Here is a 26,111-nt window from a genome sequence, read left to right as displayed (position 1 = left end):
CTTCTGTCTAATGTCAATGAACTGGAATCCGTTATTGCCAATGTCAAAATAGCTTGGCAATGAATTGCTCTTTCAATATCCTGTGCCTGCTTTCTATGCAAATAGCAATCAGAATACTGTTCCTCTTCCCTGTGAAAGGAAGCAAAAACAGAAGCAGATTTACAGAACCCTCAGAATACAGTCTTAGTTTAGAAATCAACGTAAACAAGTGGACTCAAAGGTTATAAAATGTGTAGAGTGCATGAAATTATTTTGTGATTGCAGCGTGTTATTAACATCTAGACTAGGGGTCCTCTGCTTCAGAAATAGGACCTAAAGCAAAATTGTAGAACAGAGAGCATGGTGGTGAATATCTCACAGACATAAAACTTTTATGATAGAGAAGTTTTTATTAAGGACAGCACCNTGTGTGGAGTGTTCTATTCAAAATAGAAGCCATGGAACATTTAGAAAAGGGACTATGGATTCCAGGTGTCTAAGGCAAGACTGACCTGCAGAGTTGTCCCAACGACAGAGAATGTGTACTACATCCCATGGAGGTTCTTGCAATGGGAGCAGATTTTTGTCCTGAAGCCTCACACTCTCTCCTGGGGTCCATGAACGCTCCCTTTTGGTTCCCTTCAGAGTCTGTTCTGTAGTTACTAAATTTTTAATGACTAGTGGGTACCTGTAATCCCACTGCCTAAAAGAAAAATATATTTGTAGATGTCCTACATCTAAGCAAACTATAATTCCAAAGTTCTAATCTTTGTTTCCCCTCAAACATTGTGTTATCCTCCACCCTGCCTCTCATGAGCACAGCTCTGTATTCCTTTTATGTTTTTAATATAGTTTCAGGCATATTTGTTTTTAACTTCATACAAAATGAGGATCATGTTGTATCTTTTCTTTGAAGAACTATTAATATTTCCTAAATGATATGTTAAGATTTGTCTGTATAGGTTATATGTCATTATCAGATATTTGGTTTGCTAACTTTATAATACTTTATATTGATATTCTATATATTTGGATATATCACACTCTTTATCTCTGATAATGGGAATCAATGCTTTGCATGCCCCTAGTTAAACACTTTTAAACTTATTTTTATTAATATAGATGTTTCTCTGTGTATGTATGTACAGGCACATGGATGTCAGAGGACACATGGGAGTTGATTCTCTCCTTCCACCATATGAGTTGTGGGGATTGAATTTCTATCATTAACCTTAGAAGCAGGTATCTTTACCTGATGAGCCATGTGGCTGGCTTGCCCATGTTATTTTAATTAGATATTGAATATTTTCATACATGTCTTAAATGTATGTAGTAATTTCTATTAGGTATATTCCTGGTTGTGGTATTGGTGGATTATAGGCTATCTGATGTTAATATTGAACAGTAGTTTTAAAGTAATTTATGAAGAGGTTTCTCACATGTATACTTTTACCATTAATGTCAGAGTGACCATATGGGTTCATATCCTCCTACAGTATGGACAAGTGTAGGTATAACTTAAATTCACCAACAGCTGAAGATGATATTTTTATATTAACTTAGTATGTGTATAGGTGACACTAATGCCATAACACTTAGGACCAAGAGTTGAGAAGGGGAAGGTTTGGATATGGGCGTTGTGTCACTATTGACTATTAGTTTTTCTTGCTTTATAATAGCCTAGTCTCCTGATATGTGAGTCTTTATTCTTCTGCTCCAGTGAACCATTCCTAACCTGCATGCATGTTACAGAGTGCAGTCCTAACACAACTGAAGAGTGACAGAGCACATTGCCATCCTCAACACCCGTCATGCAAGCTTCACAGGATGTCGTCAGCAGCACCCTCAAAAGCAATGTGGCAGAGAGGACTCAAATGCTGCAATTATTTGGTTCAGAATGCCTTAAGTTAATTGCAATGTCAAACTCTGATTTTAGGAACAAGCATTTCTCACATATTTATGTCTGGCCCTTTAAGTAGAAATTATAAGAATTTATTTCAAAGCATTTTTACCTTTTGTCCTTTTAAAACTCGTTTAAACTTTGAGTAGAATAAAGGTGAGATTAATTAAAAGATTAAGTATCCTGTAAGCTTTTGATGAATTTTTCACTCACCAATTCCCAACAATAATATTTTCAGCTGGACCAGGAATAACAAAAAATGCATTTTTTCTAATAAAGACATATATGCTCATCTATATCTCTACCTATATCTCTCAGGCAAGACCCTCTCCATGTCTCTTGAGAATTCTCAGTAATAAAATTGGAGGCATGGGATTCACAGTAGGAAGCTGAGAGAGGTGAGGGTTTGTTTGTTTGTTTGTTTTTCTAGAGTGATGTTTCAAAATTGTCACAACCCTGCTACTGCATTTTAAAATTTCACAGTGGTAAAATTGTGTGTGTGTATATGTGTGTGTGTGTGTGTGTGTGTGTGTGTGTGTGTGTGTGTGTGTGTATGTGTATGTGTAAGAGACAGAGAGAGGGAGAGAGACAGAGAGACAGAGAAAGAGTCAGAGAGACTGACAGAGACAGACAGAGAAAGGGAGAGAAGGAGCTGTGGGGAGAGTTTCAGTTGCCTTATATCTCTGTGGCATATGTTGGTTCTGGGTTGTGAACAGTTATAGGGGATATAAAATGAACAGTTGAACCAATAGCAAGGAAAGCTTGGTTTCTTTCAAATATTCTGGCTAAAAGGGGAGAAATGCACTTAAATCCTTGGTGAGAAAGATCTGCTGTCATGCATGGTCAGCTCAGGGTTCCGGCCGCAGTTGGGGCTTTATGTCTTCATTAAAGAAGGGTTTTAAAGGAAATAGAAAGGCATTTGGGAAAGGCTGGCTCCTAGTGTTTATACAACTCACTCACACAGGCCAGGTCCTTTGAAGGGCTCTGGGACAGCTCAAGTGAGAAATTAATAGATTTGTAGGCATCAGAGGCAGTGACTTTCAGTGGGTGAGGAACAGTTTCAGAGGGTGTGGCTTTGTCCTATGGGGTAGAACCCCATTCTTATAGAAGGAAGACTAATGCCCAGTCCAGCTGCATTGTGAAAAGAGAGGTTTTATGTTAGTCATTTTTTTCAACTCTCAAGTCATGGGTCCTAGTGCCAGCCTCAGGCTGGTTGCTGCTAGTGTGGTTCTTGTAGCTTTGAGGAACATGCAACAGGCATTCAGTAGGATGTTTGCCAAGCCCCATGTGTTCTTCTGGCTTTGAGGAGGCATCCCTTGTGCAGACTGCTCTCTGATCATCTACTTCTGTGTGCATTAGCAGGAGGAAGGAAGGTCCAGAAAGTAAAGTGTATCCAAGCAGTGGCACTGCCCATGACTGGAGGTGACACTGGGTACAACTGCTCTCGTCTGTCTTCTCCACCTTCAGCTCCCTGGATCTGGGATTACTGCTACTGCCTGACTCTGTCTTCTGCAGACATGGGAGGGGGCTGACTAAGATAAACTGTTCAGTCCCTGTTCTCTCTGCCACTTGTGGCTCTCATGCTTGCCCTTTGCCTTCTGTTTAGGACCTTTTCTCTGTGCTCCATTCACTGGCCATTTGCCTAGTAAGCAGTCAGTACGGCACCTCTCTCCTTCCTCACAGGCTCTGCACTTGGTGATTTGTCTTCTCTCTCAGCTTTGTGGTCCCTGTCCCCAAAGCACCTTTTGAAGACCACACTTGCCCAATGTCATTCTCCCTTGTTCTTTTTCATGGAAGTGACACGCTTGAGGATCATGAACTAAGGTATAGGCTTTCCCCCTTCTTCTTATTATTGCGGAAAGAGTACTATAAATCAAATATTACTCTGGTATTCATAGTGCATTAAGTATTTGAAGTAACCAAGGAATGGTTGAAAGTATACATAAGAGTATATAAAAGTCATTCACAAAACCCACATCATCTCTAAAGTACAGATTTTCATATCATATTGGGGTGAAACATGTTCTGAACTCTTCATGAGAGAATAAGGGATGGTCGTACTTGTTAGTTGTCTGCCTACAGCCTCTCATTGGTGCTAAGTGCTGTCTAAACTGCTTATTATTGGATTGTAAAATACTATGAACCAGCATAATAATATTTGTCGAATAATGGAGTGGATTCAGCAAAGAACGAGCATCAAATGCATAGGAACAGGAGTGAGCGAAGCCCCATCTGGGCCCGCTTTTCCAAATGTGTTTTATCTCGAGAACACAGTTGATGCTGCTTAGAAGATTGGATTCAGAAAACATCTGAGGCTGTGTCTACACGAATTATTTGTTGTGAGCTTGCCTGCCTTTCTTGGCTGTGTGTTGGCTTAGCTTCCTGTAGGGCAGACATTCCACCCTCTTAGGAGCAAGTTATCTTGCCTAGGGAGCATGCTTCCAAAGACCCTGTGAGGTGCCTTTGAAAACTAATCCATATGTGGCTGAGCAAATATGAAACAAAGTGTTCAGGAGATTCAAAAGGAGGCAGAAATTGGCCCTCTGCCTCTTCCACCCCCTGTGCTAAGTACTGAAGGTTGACATCACTCCAGGATTAAAGGAGAACACACTCTTGCTCAAACACCAATATCTGAAACACAGGGGGAAAAGGCTTAGAGAACAAAACTGGCCAAAGAAATTGCTTTTTGAATAAACGCTTCCTTCTCCGGAGTTGTGCCATGGCAGATACCGCTTTTAGAAGGAGTTTCATTTCATTTCTCAGTGAGCATGTTTTTAGAAGCAGGAAGTCTGAGGAAATCAAACTGGTAGAAATCTCTAGTCCCTGTCAGTTCACAAATTTCCCACCTTCTGGAAAGCCAGTAGAGCTCAGCCGCAAAGGAGCCTGGGGTGAGACATCCATCAACAGTCCATGATTACTTCCCGGGAGCTGCCCTGTGTTGCAATTTGCCCCTCAGATGAGGGGGGCTCCAGCTGGACTTTGGGTCCAGCTTGAGTCTCTCTTTCTGCAACTGTGCTTGTGTTTTCCATGCTGCTTGTGCAGCCCATGTGTACAAAAGTGTTGACCAAATCAAAATTCTAGAGAGATTAGCAAGGGATCAGTGGTCTAGTGGGAGCCAGCAAACTTTAAAATGAACAAACAATCAAACAGCAGCAACACCATTCCAAAGTAGCCATGGCAAGGGCTAAACAAATTATGTTCCTAGCTGACTTGAGGTTCATCAGGAAAATGGGAATGGTGAAGTTGGGTAGTATGCTGGGAAGGAAACAGCAGATTGGTGACATGTTGGGTGGGTGGCTTCTGGAAAGGCTGCTGCTATCTGACTGGTGAGGTGGCAAGGATACAAAGAGGGACATTACTGTGGCTAATCCATTTCTGCCATAAGTGTAGAAGTGAGAGTAGAAGATTTTTACTAAAGTGAAACTTGTCAGTGGCCTATAATTATTTGAAGAGCAAAGACCTGTTAATGGAAGAAATTGATCTTTTGACCAAACTCTAGTAGGCAGGCTCTCACTATGATGGGAACAACCTGCTTATTTCTTATATGAGTCAGTCATGGTCCTACAAACATAAGGCTCTGAGTGGAAGAATTTAACAGTGAGGGGATCCTAAAAATAGGGCAAGCCATACTTCATCCTGTGTATGCTGATGATTCTCAACCCTCACAGCGAAGCTCTGGACTTTCAGCCCTGATATGCTGTAAGAAATTATGCAAGCATCACGGCAGGGCCCTTGGGATTTTGTCATATATACATCTCAGCATAGCTATGGAGATTATTCTCCTGACATGTGCCTCTGATGTTTTAGTTGAAACCAGTTCTGCTCAGGACCAGGAGACATTTTTGATGTTTATTTGACTCCCTCTAACACAGTTCTTAGGGGTAACTGCACAATCTAATGTAAGTTGTTTAAGGCAGTTTTCTGATGGCATGTGAGTAACCTGAAAGACCCACTCTTGTTTGCACAGGTTTTATGGCTACATTCTGTATTGTCATAGTGTTCACAGTTAGCTGAGAAATATCTAGTCCAGAGCTCACAGCATCTCATATGCTGCTTTGGTAATTGGTTCAACAATGTGATACTTTAATATATAATTGGATAAGCAATTGGACTCTGTTATATAGTACAGTGGTTTGGCATAATTATTTTCCAATGCTGTGGTTTTTCTCATTGATAAAAACTTTGGAGGTTACAAATCCTTAAACATCAACACTCTATACTTCTGAGAAGAGGGATGACACTAATTAATAAAGGAGCTGATTCAGCATTCTGGCTCTGTAGGCAATACTTACACATGGAAATTATTTCAAGCATGTTATGGTTAAAGTAAATCTTTGGCAACTAATAAAATGATGGGTGCTCTGATGACATCCTGAATTTCTCTATAACCTGACAAATAACTGGCTTTGGCATGTCCCTAGTGAGTAGAGATCACAAAAGTTCTATGGGATTCATCATCTAAGTAGAAAGGTATCAGGGAATGCATTGTTTTATTGAAGAAATATTTGAGGAGTTCAAGGGTTCAAAGGAAAGAGAAGCAACAAGCAACAACCCCGGGGTAGGGCAAGGACTGAGCAGGGCTTGGTGGTTTCACCCGTAACCCATTTGTGGAGGAGTCCAAGGCAGGAGGATGAACTAGGACTACATAGTAAGATCCTGTCACAAAGCAAAGCAAGACACAAAAGGTCATTTGTCAAGCCACAAAGACAGTGCAAATATTGGCAAGTTTGCTCAGCACTCAGAAAGACTATTCCTTGTTCACCAGGCAAAGTGCTAAGAGAAGGCAGAGGTGATGGGGGTAAGCAAGACATAAGGAAGCCATTGTGGATAGTACAGTGCATCTTAGTATGAGGGGAAGATGGGACATGGTTTCTTGAAGACTTTGGCCATTGTTTGACTGGATACAGGCAGAACAGCTTTAGGCAGGAAGAGAAAGATGTTCACACGGGTTCAGGGCAGTTTCTGTAGGGGAACCAGGATGCTTGTACTTTATGGACAAGTGCCAGGACAGAAAAGCTATCTATAAGGAAAGGCTAAGCTTATGGCTCATGACCGTGTTAAGTTATAAGGAACCCAAGCTCCACATGCCCCTATCCCATCTCTCATTGTTCTCATATGCCAGCTACCACAACTTATCCCCTCTAACTCATCTTCCAGTCATTCCTTAGGGAAAGTTACTCTGTCTTTTCACCTCCCTGCTTGTAACTCTATAGGATCTACTAACTCTGCACACAAACTAAAACCCACACTAAGCATATCTACGTTTTGATATTTTTCGAATTAACTCCTGTTTTCAACTTCAGTAAGTGCCCTGCACAGAGGCCTCAATAATTTGCCATAATAGAAAATGATCTAAACAAAACAATCTTGTGGCAGATACGATGACATTCTGGATGGCTTCTCCCACTGTTCCAGAAGTCATGTTTGTGCTATGTTGGGAACATATTGACACTCATTACGACTTTTTCCTCAGTCAGTTACTAGAGCCTAAAACATAACTAAGAAGACTAGAATTCAAAGTTAGATAATGCTTATTTAAAAAAATTATTTTATTACTTTATTTGTATGAAGATTTTGCCTGCATATATGTCTGTGAACCATGTGTCCTACACACACAGAGGACAGAAGAGGGTTCAAATCTCCTACAGATGATGTTACAAATGGTTGAGAACCACCATGTGACTGCTGGGAATTGAACCCAGGTCCTCTGCAAGAGCAAAATGTGCTTTTAAGCACTGAGCACACCCCCTAGCCCACAGATTCAAAGGTATTTGTAGTATGCATGTATAGGGCTGGGGACCATCCTCTGGACCTCTGACGTGTGTGTCCTACCTTTAAACTCTTGGGATAGTCAGGTCCTGGTTAGAAGCTGCCCATGCCACATAAGAAAGCTGCTGTGGTTAGCTGATGATGACACATGATATAGGAGACCTGGCTCAGAGAGCACACGCTTACAGACAGCATTTCCGTTGCTCAGAGAAACCCTTTCTCATACAAGGTATTAAACCCACTCCAAATCTGTGATGTTTAAATACAAACTCTATTGCAGGATTTTCTCTGTCCAACCACATTAGGGTAGTGGCAGGCCTGTGATTGTACAGGAAAAAGGAGGTGGAGCTAGGAGTTTGGGGGACAGAGAGAGATAGAGAGGTCGCAGGAGAGGAGAAGGAGAGAAGCCAACATGGAGGCAGACAAGCAAGAAAATGATCCTGATCCCACATGGTCTTAAACAGCCACAAGTAGCTAAGCTTTTCACAAGGTTAGAATAATTGGGTTAAAGCTTTATCTTTATCAATTGGGTCTGAAATTATTGTATTGGCATCTTGTAAATTGTGATCTTATTGTTATATAAATCTGATTGGATAATTAAGCTTTAAGAGTCCTGTTTATACTGGGTAACTAGGTGTTAAAATGGCTAATTGTGAGGTGTGGGGGGCATTTCATGAAAGCGAGATAAACTCTCAAACTGGGAGAGAGTAGCTCAGCGTGAGAACACACCAAGCAGAACCCCATGAGGACATAGTGTTTTGGTCCGCCACTAGAGTGGGAACATGGACGGGCAGGGCAGGAGAGATGGAAAGATGACTTTTTTAATACTTCCTGCAACAAAACTCTGATCTTCAATCTAGAGAACTAACCTCCTTTTCCAAGAACATTTGGTTGGGGCTTCCAGTCCATATCTATCATTCTGACTCTTATTCCATGATGCATGCATGAATCTGCCTGCCTTATTGAATGAGACTCCAGAAGGCAAGGATTTTCAGCTTAAATATCAAGATATCACTCATAAAACTGAGTACAGAGCCTAGAATAAATGTGTGCCTGATAAAGTAGTTGAGATCAACACCAAGAGAATCATCTTTTAAAATGAAAGATTAACTTAACTTTTCTATTTAATTCTTTTCCTTTCAATAATTTATTGACCTTAACTTACAAAAACAGAAACATTCACCCATAGAAATGTTTATTTAAGCTCTTTCGTCTGTATGTTGCTCTATAAAACTGATAATAATAAAATATATCCTTTTATAAGCATGGCCAGGTTTCTACTCAGATACTTGCTCTTTAAGGAACACATTGAATTGTTTTTCTCCCTTTTGAAGGCAGCTTGCCATTTATTCCAGGTTAGTCCCACATTCTACAAAACATTCAAATGACTGGGAATCATTTCTCCTACTGTATTCCATCACAGAACTAGAGAAGCATCAATAGCCAAGACAGCTTGAGCATCCCATGGGGGAATTAATCACGTCCCCATATCCTTGTGATAACACACTCGATGTGCAGGGGGGAGCATGTCAGAATCCACACAGATCAGCACTTCTAGCAGAAATCCTTTTAACACTTCCTGCCCCGAAAATCATTTCAAGCAGATCAAGTGAGATGACTACAGATACATTTTTAAAAAAATCTCTTTCCAAAAGTTTTATAGAAACAGAACTCCCTTGGAGGAACCATCACATATTTTGGTGTGTTGAACAGGAATAAAGACTTTGGTTCAAGTGTTTGCAAACTTTGTCACTTTGCTACAGACCTTCCATCAAATAATGAAGCATCTGTGAGGAATTTCAACTTTTATGGCATCAGAAAGAAAAGAGCCTTGATGTGAGCACTGTCACAGCAAGCTGAGTCACGTTTAGCTTCTGGGACTTAAGATAGAGATGGAGCACTCCAGTATATCAAATCCCAGTGCAGTCAGAAGTGCTGCTATGCCATGTACCGCTAAGGAATAAAAACCCTGACAAGCAAACTGCAACACTCTTGACAACAGATTACATTTTGGTCTCAGAGATGTTGAAATATGAAGAAGTGTACATCTTGTGACCAGTGCACTATAGAATTACAATGGTGCTCATGATTTGTATAAGACACATTACAGTAATAGTAGTGGCAATAAAGGTACATCATGCTATTCTTGAATTTGATATGTTTGATCAACCTGCCCCCACATTGGTCCACAGCTAATTCAGGGACAACCAGATTATTAGCTGCAGCTCATAGTCTTCCTATGGCAACTTTCTAAGGTAAGTTACCAGATCAAATATGGAAGCCCTTTTAAATTTTGATTTTGGACATTAAAAACACATAGGACTGGAAAAATGACTGTGAGTAAAGTGTCTGACATATAAGCATGTAGATTGAACTTGGTCCCCAACACCCAGGGCAAAAGATGTGCCTCTGTACTCTCAGATTCCAGCATCTCGTCTAGTGAGCCAGTTTAGTTGAATCAGCGAGCTTCAAATCCAGTGAGATACTATTAGACAATACAGTGATAACAGAAGATATCTGGCATTGACCACCAGGCTTTCCCATGTGTATAAAAAAAGGATACACATATGCCTGTACACACATACACACACATACACACATTTTAGTATAAATATGGCCCTAGATGATTCGTGAAATGTTGCTACATCAAACAATTAAATAAATGTCTTACTAATAATGAATGTACCAAGCATGGCAACTGTGCTCTAATGAGAGTTTGGACTGCCTTTGACCTTTCCATGTATTTTCATTCTTGGATGCTGATTTGCTTACTGTTAATACCCTACTTCCACCTTGTAACAACTAAGAAGTTAGAGATTACTGTGAACAGTTATAGAACCGAAGGATCTAGGTTCTGTTTTAGACATATGCCATTAGAATTAATGAACAGGGCCTTTAGCTCTGACTATAACTTTGTGTACTTGGTGAGGTCAATAAGGCCACAACATGGATGCCACTAAGGAGCCATCAAAGGAGGTATCTTATTCTTGGAAGCAACTTACTAAGCAACTTAGCAACTTAGGTGGTCAGTGGTCACTTGTGAGGACAGTGTGTCTAGCCTAACACTGATAATAAACAACAGTGGCAACAGCCAACAGTAACAAGTCCTTTCTGTGCCAGGCACTGTTGACAAGTCTTTACAAGCTTTCCTTTTACAAAAAGGGTAACAGAAGTAGAGGAATTTGTTTTTGAAACTGTTAAACCATAGACTTAGACTATTAACATAGACTGTTAAACCATAGTCTTAGGGCTTTATTGCTGCAAAATGAGAGTGTGACCATGGCAACTCTTATAAATGGCATTTAATTGGGACTGGTTTACAGTTTCCAAGGCTCAGTCCATTATCCTCATTGCAGAAAGCATGGCAGCATGCAGGCAGACATAGTGCTGGAGGAGCCAAGAGTTCTAGATCTGAATCAGCAGGCAGCAGAAAGAGACTGTGTTCCATACTGGGTGTAGCTTGGGCATAGGAAAACTCCAAGCCTGCCCCTACAATGACACATTTCCTCCAATAAGGCCACACCTTCTAATAGTGTCACTCCCTATAGCCAAGCATTCAGACACCTGAGTCTATAGGGGCCATTCCTGGGGAACCCTTGTTAGATACTCCTTAAATAATATCCTCTTTCCTATAACTTTTCTGGTCCCCCCCCCCCACCCCACATACTAAGTTCAGGGATTAAACGTATGCCTGGCTACCATAAGACCATTTCTCTGTGAAATCTAGGTAACCTCCACCCAGCTCTGTCCATTTGGTAATCCTATAGTACTAGAAAGCAACCATTTAGTGCCTGTCTTCCCTGGGTGGGTGCCTTTGACTACAGGAGAGAACACTGGTTCCTGGCACTGAAAGGACAGATAGGATATTGGGTACGATAGTTAATTAGGCATTGACTTTCCCTTCTTGCAGCCTAATCTGGAAATTCATCTACAAATGAAACTTCCCTACTATGGCTCACACAAGGCAAATCTGCCTTTTGGGTAATCTATTGCTTAAGATCATGGAGTTCCTATTTATTAGTGTGGCAACAGATTTCTGTGACCACATTCTTAGATTGCCTCAGATACTTTTCACAAACTTCTGCAGGTTTATATTTTTTTTAGTCTCCATCATGGCTCTTGTAATGAACAAGTCTTTTCCTCCCAGGCTGTCCCAAGCTTCCTAGTTCCTATAGAGACTGCAACTTCCTGCACTAGTTAGCATCATCAAGGTACTTAGACAAATCTTGCCTTCCAGATGCCCCTTTAACTTACAGTAAACAAAAGTAAAGCACTCTCCAATGGGATTTACAAAGGACAGATGCGATACAGGTCCTTGGTTGTTATCTGTGGATTCAAGCAACCACTGATCAAAATTAGCAGAAAACAAATGGCATCTCTACTCACCACAAGCAGAATGACTATTTTCACATCATTTGTGCAGTATTGGGATTTGTAGATAATTTGCAAGAGAGAACGTACGTCAGATTATATGCAAAGGTTATATGCAAATATATGAATTTTGTATCTAAGACTTAAACAACTCTAGATTTTGGTACCCTACGAAAAGCTGCTGTCACCATGGATACAAGTTACCAGCCATGCTTCTGTTCATATAAGAGCCCTTATCTATATACATTGCCCTCTTTCCTTTAAAAGTTCAGTTTGTTTTTCTTTTCAAATTCTCTAAACATTGAGTCAGAATCCTTGGTGTATCTTTTAAGGTGTGTCTTCTAGCAAGACCACTGGTAATGCAGGGTTTAGCTGTTTTTCAGAAAACCACAAGCTTTCAACCAGAGTCTTCAAAAGTTTTATTAATAATAGTCATGTCCAACAGAACTTCCCAAACATGTTTAGTTTGTGCTATTGGTTCCCTAGTTCCTGTAAATAACGTCTAAGCGCTGCCATCTGTAAGGCATATGATACCAACAGAGGGTGCCTAATAAACCAGGAAGCATTAATGTTCTAAATTATTTGGCATCAGCCAGTATGGTCTGTGTTGACAAGTCTGCTTTAAGCTTGATTTCTGTGTCTTCCTATGGCAATGCCACAGTGGGAATGCCATGTTCTCCAGCTCCTCGTCTCCCCCATCAGACTGTTAAGAAGATGGATTTATAACAGACCTAAAGGTAGTAGCAAAATGAAAATTAGTTCTCGGGTAGAATAGCAATCCCATTTGACTTGCCCATAGCAACTGTGTCATAACTGCTTGTACGAGCAAGAAAATGACTTCTTAATGTACTTTTCTTCCACTAAGAAGAATTAAATCTGTGTGGCAAAATGGAAAACCAGTGTGCTGGCAGCCAAATTCTGAAAGGAAGATCCATGACCCTCATAAAGATATTTGTGGCCTAGTTCTATGCTAATGAGTCTCATTTAGGCTCAGACTTGCTCAGTGTGGAAATATAGCCCTGCTGGCGAGCTAGGGTATCGTTCCCATACTGTGTTGTCTTCCACATCCAAGTTGCTCTGAGACAAATGGGAGAAATTCTCTGTCTGCTATAGGCTGCCAAGGTGGAATCCCTGAAGTAGGATGAGGTATTGGGGCTTCAAGAAAATGAATATTGCTATTTTAGTTGGAAATTTTTATTAGTATTGTGTATATTGTATGTAGGTGGGGTTAGTAGATCCACGCATGCATGTGAAGGTCAGAGGACAAGTGTGTGGAGTGATTCTCCCTGTTCATTTTACCATGGTTCCCAGTGATCAGCTTGTCATGTTCCTATGTTACTCTTTCAGTCTGAAAGTTTTGCTGAGCTCACAAGGTTATTTTCAAAGTATCCATGTTCAAAGTGAGAATATGTGTACTGAAGTGTAGACAGTAGCTGTAGAATTGTGTAGATTCTCCAAGATTAAGGACTGGTTAGGGACAATGCTGGCACCTAACATTATCTACCTGGATAACTAAATTAATTTCCTCCAGGGCAGATGGAGTTAGATAGTGTCTGCGTACCTATGGGAAGCTGTAAGGGTTATGTGTGACATAATGATCAGCAGAGACACTGCCCCCACCCCACATTAGAAGTGTTGGCCGCCATTGGCTGCACTATTCAACAATTCAAGTCTACACAATACAAATCGCTACACTGCACCTGTGAACAAGCCTCATGTATAGATTACTACTGCACTCATATAGCCCCAGGAAGGAAAGGTTTGATAATAAAACTGACATATAATAGGAGATTAAATTCAACTGAAAACCTGCTCTCTGATAGAATTGACATGTGTTCACTAGGTACAGAAATCTTACACATAGACACGCTTGTAAATATATATATGCATACCATGTGTAAATATGTGTGGATATGTATTATATATGCTTATACACAGAGACACACACACACACACATACAGAATGCTCTAAAAAGGAACTTAATTAGCTAAGTTGTTAATATTCTGTACTGTTTTCTCATAGTTTCCATTCTAGCAGGTGCACTTGGATTCACAATGCTGCCACTTCTTAAAAGAAACTAGAAAAAAAAATCTGATAATGAAAAATGAGTTCATTCACAGTTTAGGCAAACGAGTGTCTAGCTTCTGAGTTTCTTCCAGTCACAGTGTTTCTAACTCCTTGGAGCTCATACAATACAATGAAAACCAGAGATAATGAATGGTAGGTAAACTGTAGGCCAGAATGAAGGATGTCCAGGAAGGATGGCTGGAGACAAGGCATAACTGCAGTTAAGGAAATCAATAACAGAACAGTGCCTGACAAACAGAAAGAGGCATGGAGGCTGTGGTGAATGGTGGGACACCATCCTCACCAACCTCCCACTTTACTCAGCCTCAGTCTGTCACAGGCTTATCAGGCAAGCACAAGGCAGCAACGGCTCCAGAACAGCCCAGCCTTGTTCTTCTATTAGAGAAGAGAGAAATGTCAAATCTTATGCGAAACTCTTTATTTTCGAAATTGGGCAATTAATGTAATTAAGATACACCTACAGGCTTCTAATTTGCAAATTATTTTCACTTTTCCTCTCTCCCCCAATGTTACTAAAACACAATCTCATGGACTCTTTAATAAGCCTATTACATTTTCTTTTTCCAAAGCTCCAGAAACATGACAGAGAAGAAGAGGACTCACCAGCCCTTTGGAGATCTGAGGAGGAGATGGCTGCAGAGGCGGACGCTCTGCGGGTCTACTTTCAGGTAAACATTGTAGAAATACCTTTTATTCTCCTGCTGTAGTAAGTAGTGTCTTACTGCCTCTTTCTGCTAACCTCGGCCTAGTCCTCGAAGCTTCTACCCTCTGTACAATCTTATCTAGGCTTAGAATGTTTTTAGCTTCTGAGACTTGCTGCTGAGTAAGCTCACCCTTTCTAGTTCTCTCTGAACTCTGGCTGGCTGGTTCAACAAAGCTCTTCTGGCTCAAACTCCTCTCCAAACTGACTGATTCATTCTGGCTTTTGTCTAGGCCTCTTAATTGCTCGGCTTGGTCTCAAAGTAACTCTAGCATTTATTCCTAATCTTCTGCTCCATCTCGTTCTCTGGATTATTCTGTCTTTTCCTGTGTCAAGCTTGTTCTCTTTTAAACCTGTCTCTATAAAACTCTCCCGATAAAACGTCCTCCTTCTCCCTCTCTGTGCTGCTCTCCTCTCCCTCTCAACTCTACTGTCCTCTCTACAAACTCTACTGAATTCCTGTACTGTACTCTCTTTTCCTGTACTGTCTGTCTCTCCCTAAGTAGCTTCCCTTTCCTTTCTCTTAAGAGTTGGACATATCCTATTTTGTCAAATCTTTCTCCGATTCATCACTTTTTCTGTAACTCACTTAGACATCACTTTCTGTGATTTTTGAATGCTTCAGATTTTTTCATTTTCTTTTCCTACAAAATTCTATGTAAATTTTTGATGTGTGCAGCAAGCAGTTTTCCAAGGCCAATCGTAGGTTGGTCATGAAGCAAAGGATACTCAGCATCCTCAGTAGGCCATGGTGGTCGCAGCCATTATGGTACCCTTGTGTTGCCCTACAGGTGGTCTCTGTTTTCTCTCTGTCCTCCTGCCCCTCAGCTCACCAAGTACTGCAAAGCTCAGTTCATTATGTAATATATGCACCGAGTCAGAGGTCCTTTGCCTGAAGGAACACAGTGAAGTGTAGCAGAAGCTATTACTTGCGTTTTATTTTTAACCTTTCCCTCTGTTCACCTTATATTCTGTCTGAAGAGAAGGGTTGGTAATAAACACCAGCCTCTGTGATAGACCAAACACTGCTTTCTATTCAGTTCCTCTTCAGAAGTCTGGTGGATCACTTTGGAATGCCCAGATGAAATGAGGGTCCCACGTCTTGAGGTTCAATTTATTAGGCTGAAATTGTTTTTCTGGCTTCCTACACAATGGGTGTTTTGAAGTAGAGGCAAGGAAGGTCTAGAATTTTGCAGAGGCCTTTGTGGAATTATAAGGGTCTACATCAGAATAGGTCATCTATATGCATTAAGATTTTAACTTCTAACCCAAGACTCTTACATGATTGTTACCTGCTTCTGCACCAAGTCCTGAATTTACCTATCTTCCAAGTGAATTCATTTAACTGGCAACTCTTCCCAGAAAGACATTTGTCCTAGGCAGTCATACAAACCATTGGGCACCATGCCTATTCATTGTTTTCATTAACTAAAACTTGCATCTCTCTTTAATGGGCTTTTGTTCAGACTAAATAAATGGCCTGTTGGGAAACCTGATATAGGTACGGACACTAGAAAAAATACAGTAGCCCCTGTTACTGATAAGAAGAGGGGGGACCTTAAATAGTTGGTCTTCAAATTTTACCAAGAGGACTGCTGTACCTCGCAATACAAAGGAACTAAATATACCTCCCTGAAGACATATAGTCCTTAAATTAGTCCCTTTGTTTATTAGATATTGGCCTTTTCATTTTCTTTTTTTTTATTACATATTTTCTTCATTTACATTTCAAATGCTATCCCAAAAGTCCCTTATACCCTCCCCCCGACCCTGCTCTCCAACCCACCCACTCCCTCATCTTGGCCCTGATATTCCCCTGTATTGGGCATATAACCTTTGCAAGACCAAGGGCCTCTCCTCCTTTGGGTTTTCTTTATTGTTTCTACTTCCCTTTTTAGATCTTGGATGGTTTTGTTCAATTCCATCACCTGTTTGGCTGTGTTTTTCTGTAATTCTTTAAGGGATTTTTGTGCTTCCTCTTTGAGGCCTTCTACCTGTTTAGTTGTGTTCTCCTGTATTTCTTTAAGTGAGTTATTAATTTCCTTCTTAAAATCCTCTACCAGCATCATGAGATATGATTTTAAATACGAATCTTGTGTTGAGGTATCCAGGACTCGCTGAGGTGGGAGTGCTGGGTTCTGATGACGGTGAACAGTCTTGGTTTTTGTTAGTAAGATTTTTATGATTGCCTTTCGCCATCTGGTAATCTCTGGCGTTAGTTGTTATAGCTGTCTCTGGCTGGAGCTTGTTCCTCCTATGATTCTGTTAGCCTCTGTCGGCACTCCTGGGAGTCCAACTTTCTCCTGGGTCTCAGTTCTCAAAGTACTCTCTGCAGGCAAGCTCTCCTCTTGCAGGGAAGGTGCACAGAGGTCTGGCATTCAGATCTGCCTCCTGGCTGAAGATGAAGGCCCGAAATGGGGCCTATCCCAGAAGCTATGTTGCTTCTGCAGCTTGCGCTCTCCTGTGCAGACTGGTCTCTGAGGGACCTGGGATACAAGATGGCTCTCTCACCTGCTCTGGCAGTCAGAGCGACCTTTCCATTTTCAAATTCCATCTTTATACTGAATTTGTATACAGAAAAATCTAGACTAATGATGTACCATTTGGATTTACCTAGACTTAAGAAAGTATCTTTTGTTTATGTAAAATTAAGATGACTGTCACTTCACTAGGCCTTCCTGAGAATATGGTCAGCAGTATCTGCCTTGGGCAGGACGACTAGAAAGACTTGCTTTGTAGCTACAAAACCTTGAGATTCCCAAGAGGCATAGTCAGAGATGGGATGGGGATCTTGGAGGGATGACGGTCATGGATAGTTACTGAGAAGGAACAAAACAATATCCCACTACTATAAAATCCAAGCTCAGCCATGTTACTTTTTTTCTGTGTTCAGTGGTTTAGGAGAGGCAGCATTTACAATGTCAACAGGAAAGTTGAACCTATGGGCTCACTCTTAGCTATTACACTGCTTAGTACTCCAGCAACTTCACATTTCCATCACTAGCTCGTATGGTGGCCCTCAAGAGGTCCTCTTCTGCCCTTCTAGCAGCCTTTCTGGTTTCCTTAGAAACAGAACACTTTCTCTTCTACTGCTGAGTTCCTTTACCTGTCTCTCTGACACCCCGTGCAAGGTAGTAGAAACCAAAATGTGCTCCTATTTCACAAGTGGCCCTATGGGCCAAATCAGTAAGTAGTTTGCAGGTTAAGGGTGCTTTTTCCCATGAAGCTGCCCTCCTTCCTGGTTACTCTCCCATCTGACCATGTGCCTGAGCAATATTACATTGGGTGGGTCCATTCTACATTACTCCTTCCCTTTTCTCATATTTTCTCTTCCCCTTTGTATCACCTAGGGTACTGCTGGCTTATTATTTCCTTGATTCATGTTGTGCATTGCAGTACATTTATCTTAAGCTGGGTAGCCTTGCCTCAGTGTAAAAAAGAACAGTTTCTAATTAGAAGTATAAATATAAATAGAAGAGAGATATAGTGCTTATGAAATGCCAGCCGTCTGTAGTTGCTCACCTAAAACTACCAAGACTGAGCTACCAATTCTGTCATATAGAAAAGGAGGCCACTCTCTCTTCGGCTTAAATTCCACCACCAAACTGAAACCCTGCAATTGCCTACTTGATCTATTTAAAAACATTGAAAGAAAATCATTTTTCAGAGATTTAAGTATTTTTCCCACCTTTGGAAAATGAACAGTGAAAATCAGAATTCAAACTAAGAGTCAGCTGACCCAGACCTACAGCTCCCAGCATGTGCAGAAGATAAGGTCCAGGGGGAAACACAGGCTCCTATATGCCCCTGCCAATCAGAATACTACTAGGTCGCCATTTCTTGGGAAATCATGAAAAATAAATACTACTTTGCTGTGCCAGTCAAATCAGGAATATACTGGTTGCTGGGTAAAGTGCTAACTGTCTTGATGCCTACCTGACAGACCCTGATGAGACTGGGCTACTTTGGTTCCGGGAAGTCAGTGCCTCCTCTCTGTCTCTGTGAATTTATGCATTGGCTCCCTGTACACTCAGCTGATTTCCAGGATGGACTTTGTGGTGTGTCTTTTAGTCTTTCTAAATCACGTTAGATGACAGTGGATCTGTGTCTCCTATCTTAACCTTGCCTGCTTTCTGAAGTGTGATGAATCTCCATGTAGGTATTTAACACTTGGATTTGCTGCCTCTCTAATTTTAATTCAACATGATATGTCCCAGTGGGACATGATGCTGTCATTGCCTCCTCCCCACTGGAACCAAGGGATCTCTGATGTAAGATGTGCAGATATCAACTCCCAACGTGGATAGGAATTGAAAGCAAGATTGGTTTGCACAGAGGGTTGTGTCAGTGAGATCCTTCATAATTCATCTCACTCTCTTAGGGGTGGGCCATTATGCTAAAGATAGTTGGTTGTCTCTCATTTGCTTATAATAATGCAGTGCAATTTTAAAGCAAATGAGTCAATCCAAAACAGCATTATTGGTAGTTACAGTTATCAAGAGAGATTTTGTCACCAGAGTTTTGTTGTTTTTCTGTTTTTAATTTAAGCCACTATAATTCCAGCTGCTGGACAATCACTGATAGACACAGGCAGCAAAGGTAGAAAAGGTCTGCCTGGTTGTCTACAAATTATGTCTCTTAAAATCTACCCCGGTACCCATAGTGAGTGTCTGCCTTTCACATGAACAGACACCAATGAGAAAGACTCAGGGGATTCATAGAAGAAATTTTGGGGAAAGAGGTGGCCTTGAAGTTCATCTTGAGGGATTTAGTCTGCATCCCTAGGGGGAGGAACTCCCATTAATAGGAATTAAACTATCCATCTGTCCTTTTCAGTCATCCCTTAATTGATATGATCACACCTTTGCTTTAGCATGGTACAGTTAGAGATGGTACCCCCTTCAGACTGAAGATATTTGAGTAATGTTCATCTTTCATTTTGCCAGGAAAAGACAATGATTTAAAAGAACCAAGGAAAGAGAATTTTAACTTTTTTTCTTAGTTCTTGTTTCTGTTGGATAATTCAGTCCCCTTCTCCCTTTGTGTTACATTTATAGAATATGTTTTCAATTGCAAGGACATAAAGATAAACATAAACCAAGCCCCCAGGGCCTGAGGATGATAATACATAGACTCATCTGAAAGTGGTCAAATATAATGCCCCATGAAGTGGCTAATTCGGATTGCCAAGGCAGTTCCTCTTTTAATTTGTTATAACTGTCCATAATACAGTCTACCCCAATATTAAAATAGGCTTTATGTTTGGTTTAATATTTTGCTGGGATCCTACTTAGACCAAATAGATTAGGTAAAAATATTTCTGAGGCCACTAATGGCTAAAAGTTCTTAGATAGGGGTGATAGCAAGGGATAGACTTTTCTACCAAGCTGTATCTCTGCCCATAGTAGAAATGGGTAATATCACAGGTTAATTTTTCTCCTTGTGAATTTTGTAACTTCATGGGCCACCAACATGAAATTATTTTCAGGAAAGTATGACCCCAAAATAACTATGGCTGAAGAAATGACTCAATGGTTAGGTACACTTGCTGCTTTTCCAGGGGGACCTGAGTTGATTTACCAGCAGCTCACAGTTATAACTCTAGCTCTAGGATATCCAGCATCCCCTTCTGGTCTCCAAGGAAACACACACACACACACACACACACACACACACACACACACACAGAGAGAGAGAGAGACAGAGACAGAGACAGAGACAGAGACAGAGAAAAAGACAGAGAGAAAGACAGAAAGAGAAAGATACAGAGAGAGAGAAAGAGATAGAGAAAGATACACAGAGATAAAGAGAAAGAGCAAGAGAGAAAGATAAACACACACAGAGAAAGAAAGATGCAGAGAGATACACAGAGAGAAAGAGAAAATACACACAGATACACACACACAGAGAGAGAGAGAGAGAGAGAGAGAGACAGAGAGACAGAGAGACAGAGAGACAGAGACAGAGACAGAGACAGAGACAGAGACAGAGACAGAGACAGAGAGAGACCAAATCTTTAAAAATAGAATTTTAGGCTCTCTATCTCTGTCTCCAGAAATGGATGGCTGCACATTAATCAGCATACTCGGCTATATTGTAAAACCTCCTTAAATAAACCTGTTCTGTCACTAGGTTTTTCTTTCTCTACTTGTTTCTCTCACCTCTGACAGTCTTCTCCTTCCAGTGTATGAATTTTGTCTTCCCCTGATTCCTTCCTTTCTAGCAACAGACAGAGACTTCTGGAGAACATGGGAGGTTAATCTGAAGGAAGGCAATGAAAATTCACATTAATAATCCTTGACCTTGCCACATAATAATAGCTAATGTTCATTGCCCTCACCTGTTCCAATGCCTACAGTATGCCTCAGCCGCCTCTTCATAGTAATTGCTGCATTATTTTGACAAGCACGAACATCACTCAAGTTATCACATCACTCAACTTGGATTATCCATGCTAGACTCAACAGCAAAAGTAGAGCCTTCTGGTTTTAACTCTTCTCCAGTAAGCTAAAATATAGTTCAGTATATTCAGTTCTTGAGTTGTAGGTATTGGAAACTGAGTATTTTATTTATAAAATTGTCCTCTGCCCATGGCTTCAGAATGGCATTCTGTCTATATAGATCATCATTGGAATTTATAGGATTTGAAACACGGCAAGTGTTTTGAGTATAGTAATGCTATTCTGTTGCTGTGATACCCTATAACATAGGCAAGGAAAGGTCTATTTCGATTAATGATTCCAGAGAGATGGTATCTACTGTGTCATGGAATGCATGGCAACAGGAGGCAGGGGCAGGAATCATGCTGATAGAATTTTCACTTCTAAATAGGCAGGAAAAGGCACCAGGGAGTACAGCAAGGCTATAAGCCCTCAAAGCCAGTCCCTAGTGATATATTGCATCCATAATCTTCCTAAACAGTGCCATCAACTGGGACCAAGTCTCCTAATTCTGGAGCTCTAGGAGACATTTCTCATTCTAAGAAATCCTAAGAATTCTAAGAAATGTCTAAGAAACTCAAGATGCCTCTTTAAAACCAACAGTATGATATTTTCATTTGTGAGCTAAAGTATTAAATCTTTTAATAAAATGAAAGTACGTAGAGAAAGATAATGGGAGTGAAAGTTCTTTGTGAAAGGCACAATGATGACTCTCAAGCTAAAAATTCTTAAGCAGTGGAAGTATTTTTCTCAAATAAAATTTGCCAAAACTTCTGCAAAAATCTCAGATGATGTAAGAAAGTACTAAGTAGAATTATTGTAAAAAGAAACAAAAACAAAAAACAAAAAAAACCCAAAGCACAATAGCATAATGAGTAGATTTAGTGCCAAAAATTTCATAAACAAAAGGGTTAGTCAACTAAAGCAACCACCATGTGAAAGTAATGGGTTGAACCATAGTGAGACAGAGAGACAAAGAAGAAAAAATAGAAGTATAATGGAAAACTCCAATATATATTTATTTAGAAATCAGTATAAGATCCAGAATTTTAGTGGAAATTATATTTTAGGTGATAATGCCTGAGAAACTTTGCAAACTGGAGGGGAATGGCTGTTTGTACTGGTTCATACAAGTAATCTAGGCTCTAAGGATGCTGAGACAGGAGAACTATTTGACCATAGGTATTCAAAACACTTAGACAGCATATGGAGATCCTGTCTCAGAAGGAGGGTGGTTAGGGCTGTAGCTCAGTCTAGAGAGTTCTGATTGAGCATACACACAGTGAAGGCTTTGATGCTAACAAAGTAAAAAGCCAGGTATGGTGGCACACTGATAAACCTCAATAGTCTGGAGGTAAAAGCAAGAAGATCAGAAGTCCAAGATTATCCTTAGATGCATGGTTGGCTTCAAGCTGCCCAAATATCCATCTCTCTCTCTCTCTCTCTCTGTCTCCCCCCATCCCATGTGTAAAGTCCAAAAATTCAAGAATATATCCAAGCCATAGTAGGGAAAAAAAGAGAATCCTTATGAAGATGTACGATAATAAAATTGCAGCAAAGTATAAGGAATCTTTTAGATTTAAGAAATGTGTAATTTCAAAGACAAATGCAATAACAACAAAAACAAAAACCTATGAAAATCTGTATGTAAATCATGATATTTAAGTATCCAAGAGAAAATACTTGGCATATCCACAAAGTCCATGAACTCTCCATGAATGCTAAAATTTAGGTCTTCAGTGTTCCCTAGTGCCTGGCACATGTTAAAGGACTAGTCTCATTCTGGCATGTTTGGGAGGTGATAGAAAACAGGACCCGCGTATAGTAAGATGTCTTAGGTCATGCTCCTGAACAGAACTATAGGATCAGGGTCTTTATCTTCCACTGGCTGCAATGGAGAATGCCTGTACTCTAACATGCTCTCTACCAATAAGCCCAAATACAAGATTGACTGTGGACTAAACCTATGAGCCCAACTGAAACTTTTCTCTTTATGAGTTGGTTATCTCAGGAATTTTGTAGGAAGCTAACAATGGATGAGGATGAAGGAATCTTTTTTCTGACAAACCTAAGACACTTTATCATCAATAGATATCTTAAAGGAATTACAAAGAAAAAGCAATAAAACAAAACAAAACAAAAAACCTATTCTGAACTGAATGAAGACAGTTAAAACTTGTAGACAATAAGCAAGCATTTAGAGGGTAATTTTCTTTTAATTATGACTTAATGCATTTATTGAATAAAATAACAGCTGAAAGGTATTATAGAAACCATTCTTAACAGTTAGAGAACCATGAAGTTATACAAAAGATGATAATAGAGATTAACACTACAATGGCAAACACATATACCATCATATAAAAAGATCAAAAAGACCAAGTCCTAATTCTTTGAAAAGAGAAATCACCAAGGAAATCCAATGTTAAAAATAAAAAGACAAATCCCTGTATAGTTAGTGCGGTTGCTAAAAACAGTAACACTAGGGCAGAACATTTGAGATTTTGGATTACATAGTCAAGTTTCTAGAAAAATATGATTGATCCAACTTCCAGAGATGTAAAAGATTATAGGAATAATTTAATAATGATTAGAGAACTCAAGCTGCTTCCCAGCAAATACGTTGTAAGGCCAGACAAATTTACTGGTTGAACCTGCCATGCAGGAGAGAATGAAGAATAATCCTTAAACTCTGCCAGAGCAGGAATGGGAAGGAAAGAAAAATTCTTTGAGTTACCCTGAAACCAAACCAAGCAGGAGAAATATGGAAAGAAATGTACATCCTAATGGTACTTGGAAAAGATGAAGGGCTAAGTGATTCCAGATAAATGAGAGATAGACACACATGGGTTATGTGTTCATACAGTTATCAGGAGGACAATATTAGTGATCAGTATGAATTCTGCTTTGTGGTATAGTATTAAATAATGCCTTCCTTCAGAGTAGTCAAAGAGAAAATGAGAGGATCAGCTCAGAAGATGTGGATTAAACTGTAGATCAAAATGTCATCTACATAAATATTGAAGCATTGGTACAACTGTAAGGGAATTTGTAAGTAATGGTGAAAGGTTGTCAATCCTGGTTTGACAATGATATAAGAATGATCATTGTTGACATTTGTACTATGAAATGTACTCATGGTACCAGCACACAATGAATGAGAAGGAATGAGAGATGAATAAAACTGTCATTATTTGTGGGCAATACAATAATATACTCACAAACTCCCAATATGGGAAATTTATTAGAATTAGTCAATAGACTTAGAAAGATCTTTCAACATAAAAATAATGTACACAGTTTCAATTTCTCTATATTCACAGTTAGAAAGGAAAATGTTCTAAAAATCATCTAGATAAAAAGTATAAAATGTTAAGAATCACCAAAGATGAATTAAATAAACAAAGAGATTAATATTTATTAAAACTCAATTTTTTCAGACACTTTTTATTTTTTTTATTTTTTTATTAGATATTTTCTTTATATACATTTCAAATGCTATCCCGAAAGTTCCCTATACCCTCCCCGGCCCTGCTTCCCTAACCAACCACTCCCACTTCTTGGCCCTGGTGTTCCCCTGTACTGGGGCATATAAAGTTTGCAAGACCAAGGGGCCTCTCTTCCCAATGATGGCTGACTAGGCCATCTTCTGCTACATATGCAGGTAGAGATACGAGCTCGGGGGTACTGGTTAGTTCATATTGTTGTTCCACCTATAGGGTTGCAGATCCCTTTAGCTCCTTGGGTACTTTCTCTAGCTCCTCCATTGGGGGCCCTGTGTTTCATCCTATAGATGACTGTGAGCATCCACTTCTGTATTTGCCAGGCACTGGCATAGCCTCATATGAGACAGCTATACCAGGGTCCCTTCAGCAAAATCTTGCTGGCATGTGCAATAGTGTCAGACACTTTTTAAATTCAGGGAGATGCAAACCCAAAGTTTCATGGTTTGGTCTTTGTGAAAGGTGACAAATTGCCCCTAAGCTCACTGTAGAAATGTAGCTGTATAAACCTAAACAAACACACAGCCACCACCACCAACAAAAGCCAAGCTTAAAAATACTTTGGGGCTTGTTCTAGAAGATATCAGGGCTTAATTACAACAAGGTCACAAGACTTAAGAAAGCTTGATGATATTGGCAGAAATCTAAGCAGACAGAACAATATAAGAAGCCAGAATGAGATTTGGGCATATCTGAACACTTGATTTATGAGAAAATGATACCACAAGCCTCTGGGGAAAGGAAAATCTTCTCAGCAAATGGTTCTAGGAAAATTGGCTATCCACATAGAAAATTAATAAAGCGAATCCCTGCCTCACATTGTGTATAAAGGTTGTTTCCAGGCAAATTTTAACTCAGAATGTGCAATATAGAACAATAGAGGATTTGAAGACAGTCTAGAGATTATCTTCATAATTTGCTATAGGGAAAAGCTTTAACTAACAAGGCACCAAAAAAAAAATCTCTTTAAGTTCAGCAAGAAAAGGTTAACAAATTGATCTTAAAAAGGAACTTGAGCACTCCCACCCCCACCCCCCAAGGAATGTTGAAGAGGCTCACTGTTAGCCAGGAGCAAAATGTAGCTTAGATCAGAATGAAGTCCCAGACTTGCCTACCACAGTTATCAAAGTTTCTGCAGACAGCCTGTAGTAAATGCTTACAATAATATGGAAGAACAGAACCACACAAGTCCCCAGATCAGGCAACATTCTATTCCAGAGCTTATGGACACTCAGTGAGATGGTAAAATTAGAAGGTAATGCATGAAGCAGCCACTATTGTGGTCAGGCACTAAGAATGAGGTGGGAAGGAAAGGGAAGGGAAGGGGAAGGGAAGGGGAGGGGAAGGGAAGGGGAGGGGA

At 40.1% G+C, this 26,111-nt stretch overlaps 1 protein-coding gene across 8 annotated transcripts in view; it reads left to right on the top strand.

Moving 5' to 3' along the window:
* Positions 1-26,111, top strand: part of Fhit (fragile histidine triad diadenosine triphosphatase) — a 1,519,265-nt gene that overhangs the window by 1,482,368 nt on the left and 10,786 nt on the right. For all 8 annotated transcript variants that reach the window (XM_021182255.1, XM_029468749.1, XM_021182256.2 and 5 more), the window contains one exon: positions 14,678-14,776. In XM_021182255.1, the coding sequence (XP_021037914.1) occupies positions 14,678-14,776 (99 nt within the window). The remainder of the gene's footprint in view (positions 1-14,677; positions 14,777-26,111) is intronic.

This window comes from Mus caroli, chromosome 14, assembly GCF_900094665.2.
Source record: "Mus caroli chromosome 14, CAROLI_EIJ_v1.1, whole genome shotgun sequence".
NCBI classification, from domain to species: Eukaryota; Metazoa; Chordata; class Mammalia; order Rodentia; family Muridae; genus Mus; species Mus caroli.
The sequence above is the reverse complement of the archived record's forward strand: the minus strand, read 5'-3'. Positions and strand labels throughout refer to the sequence as shown.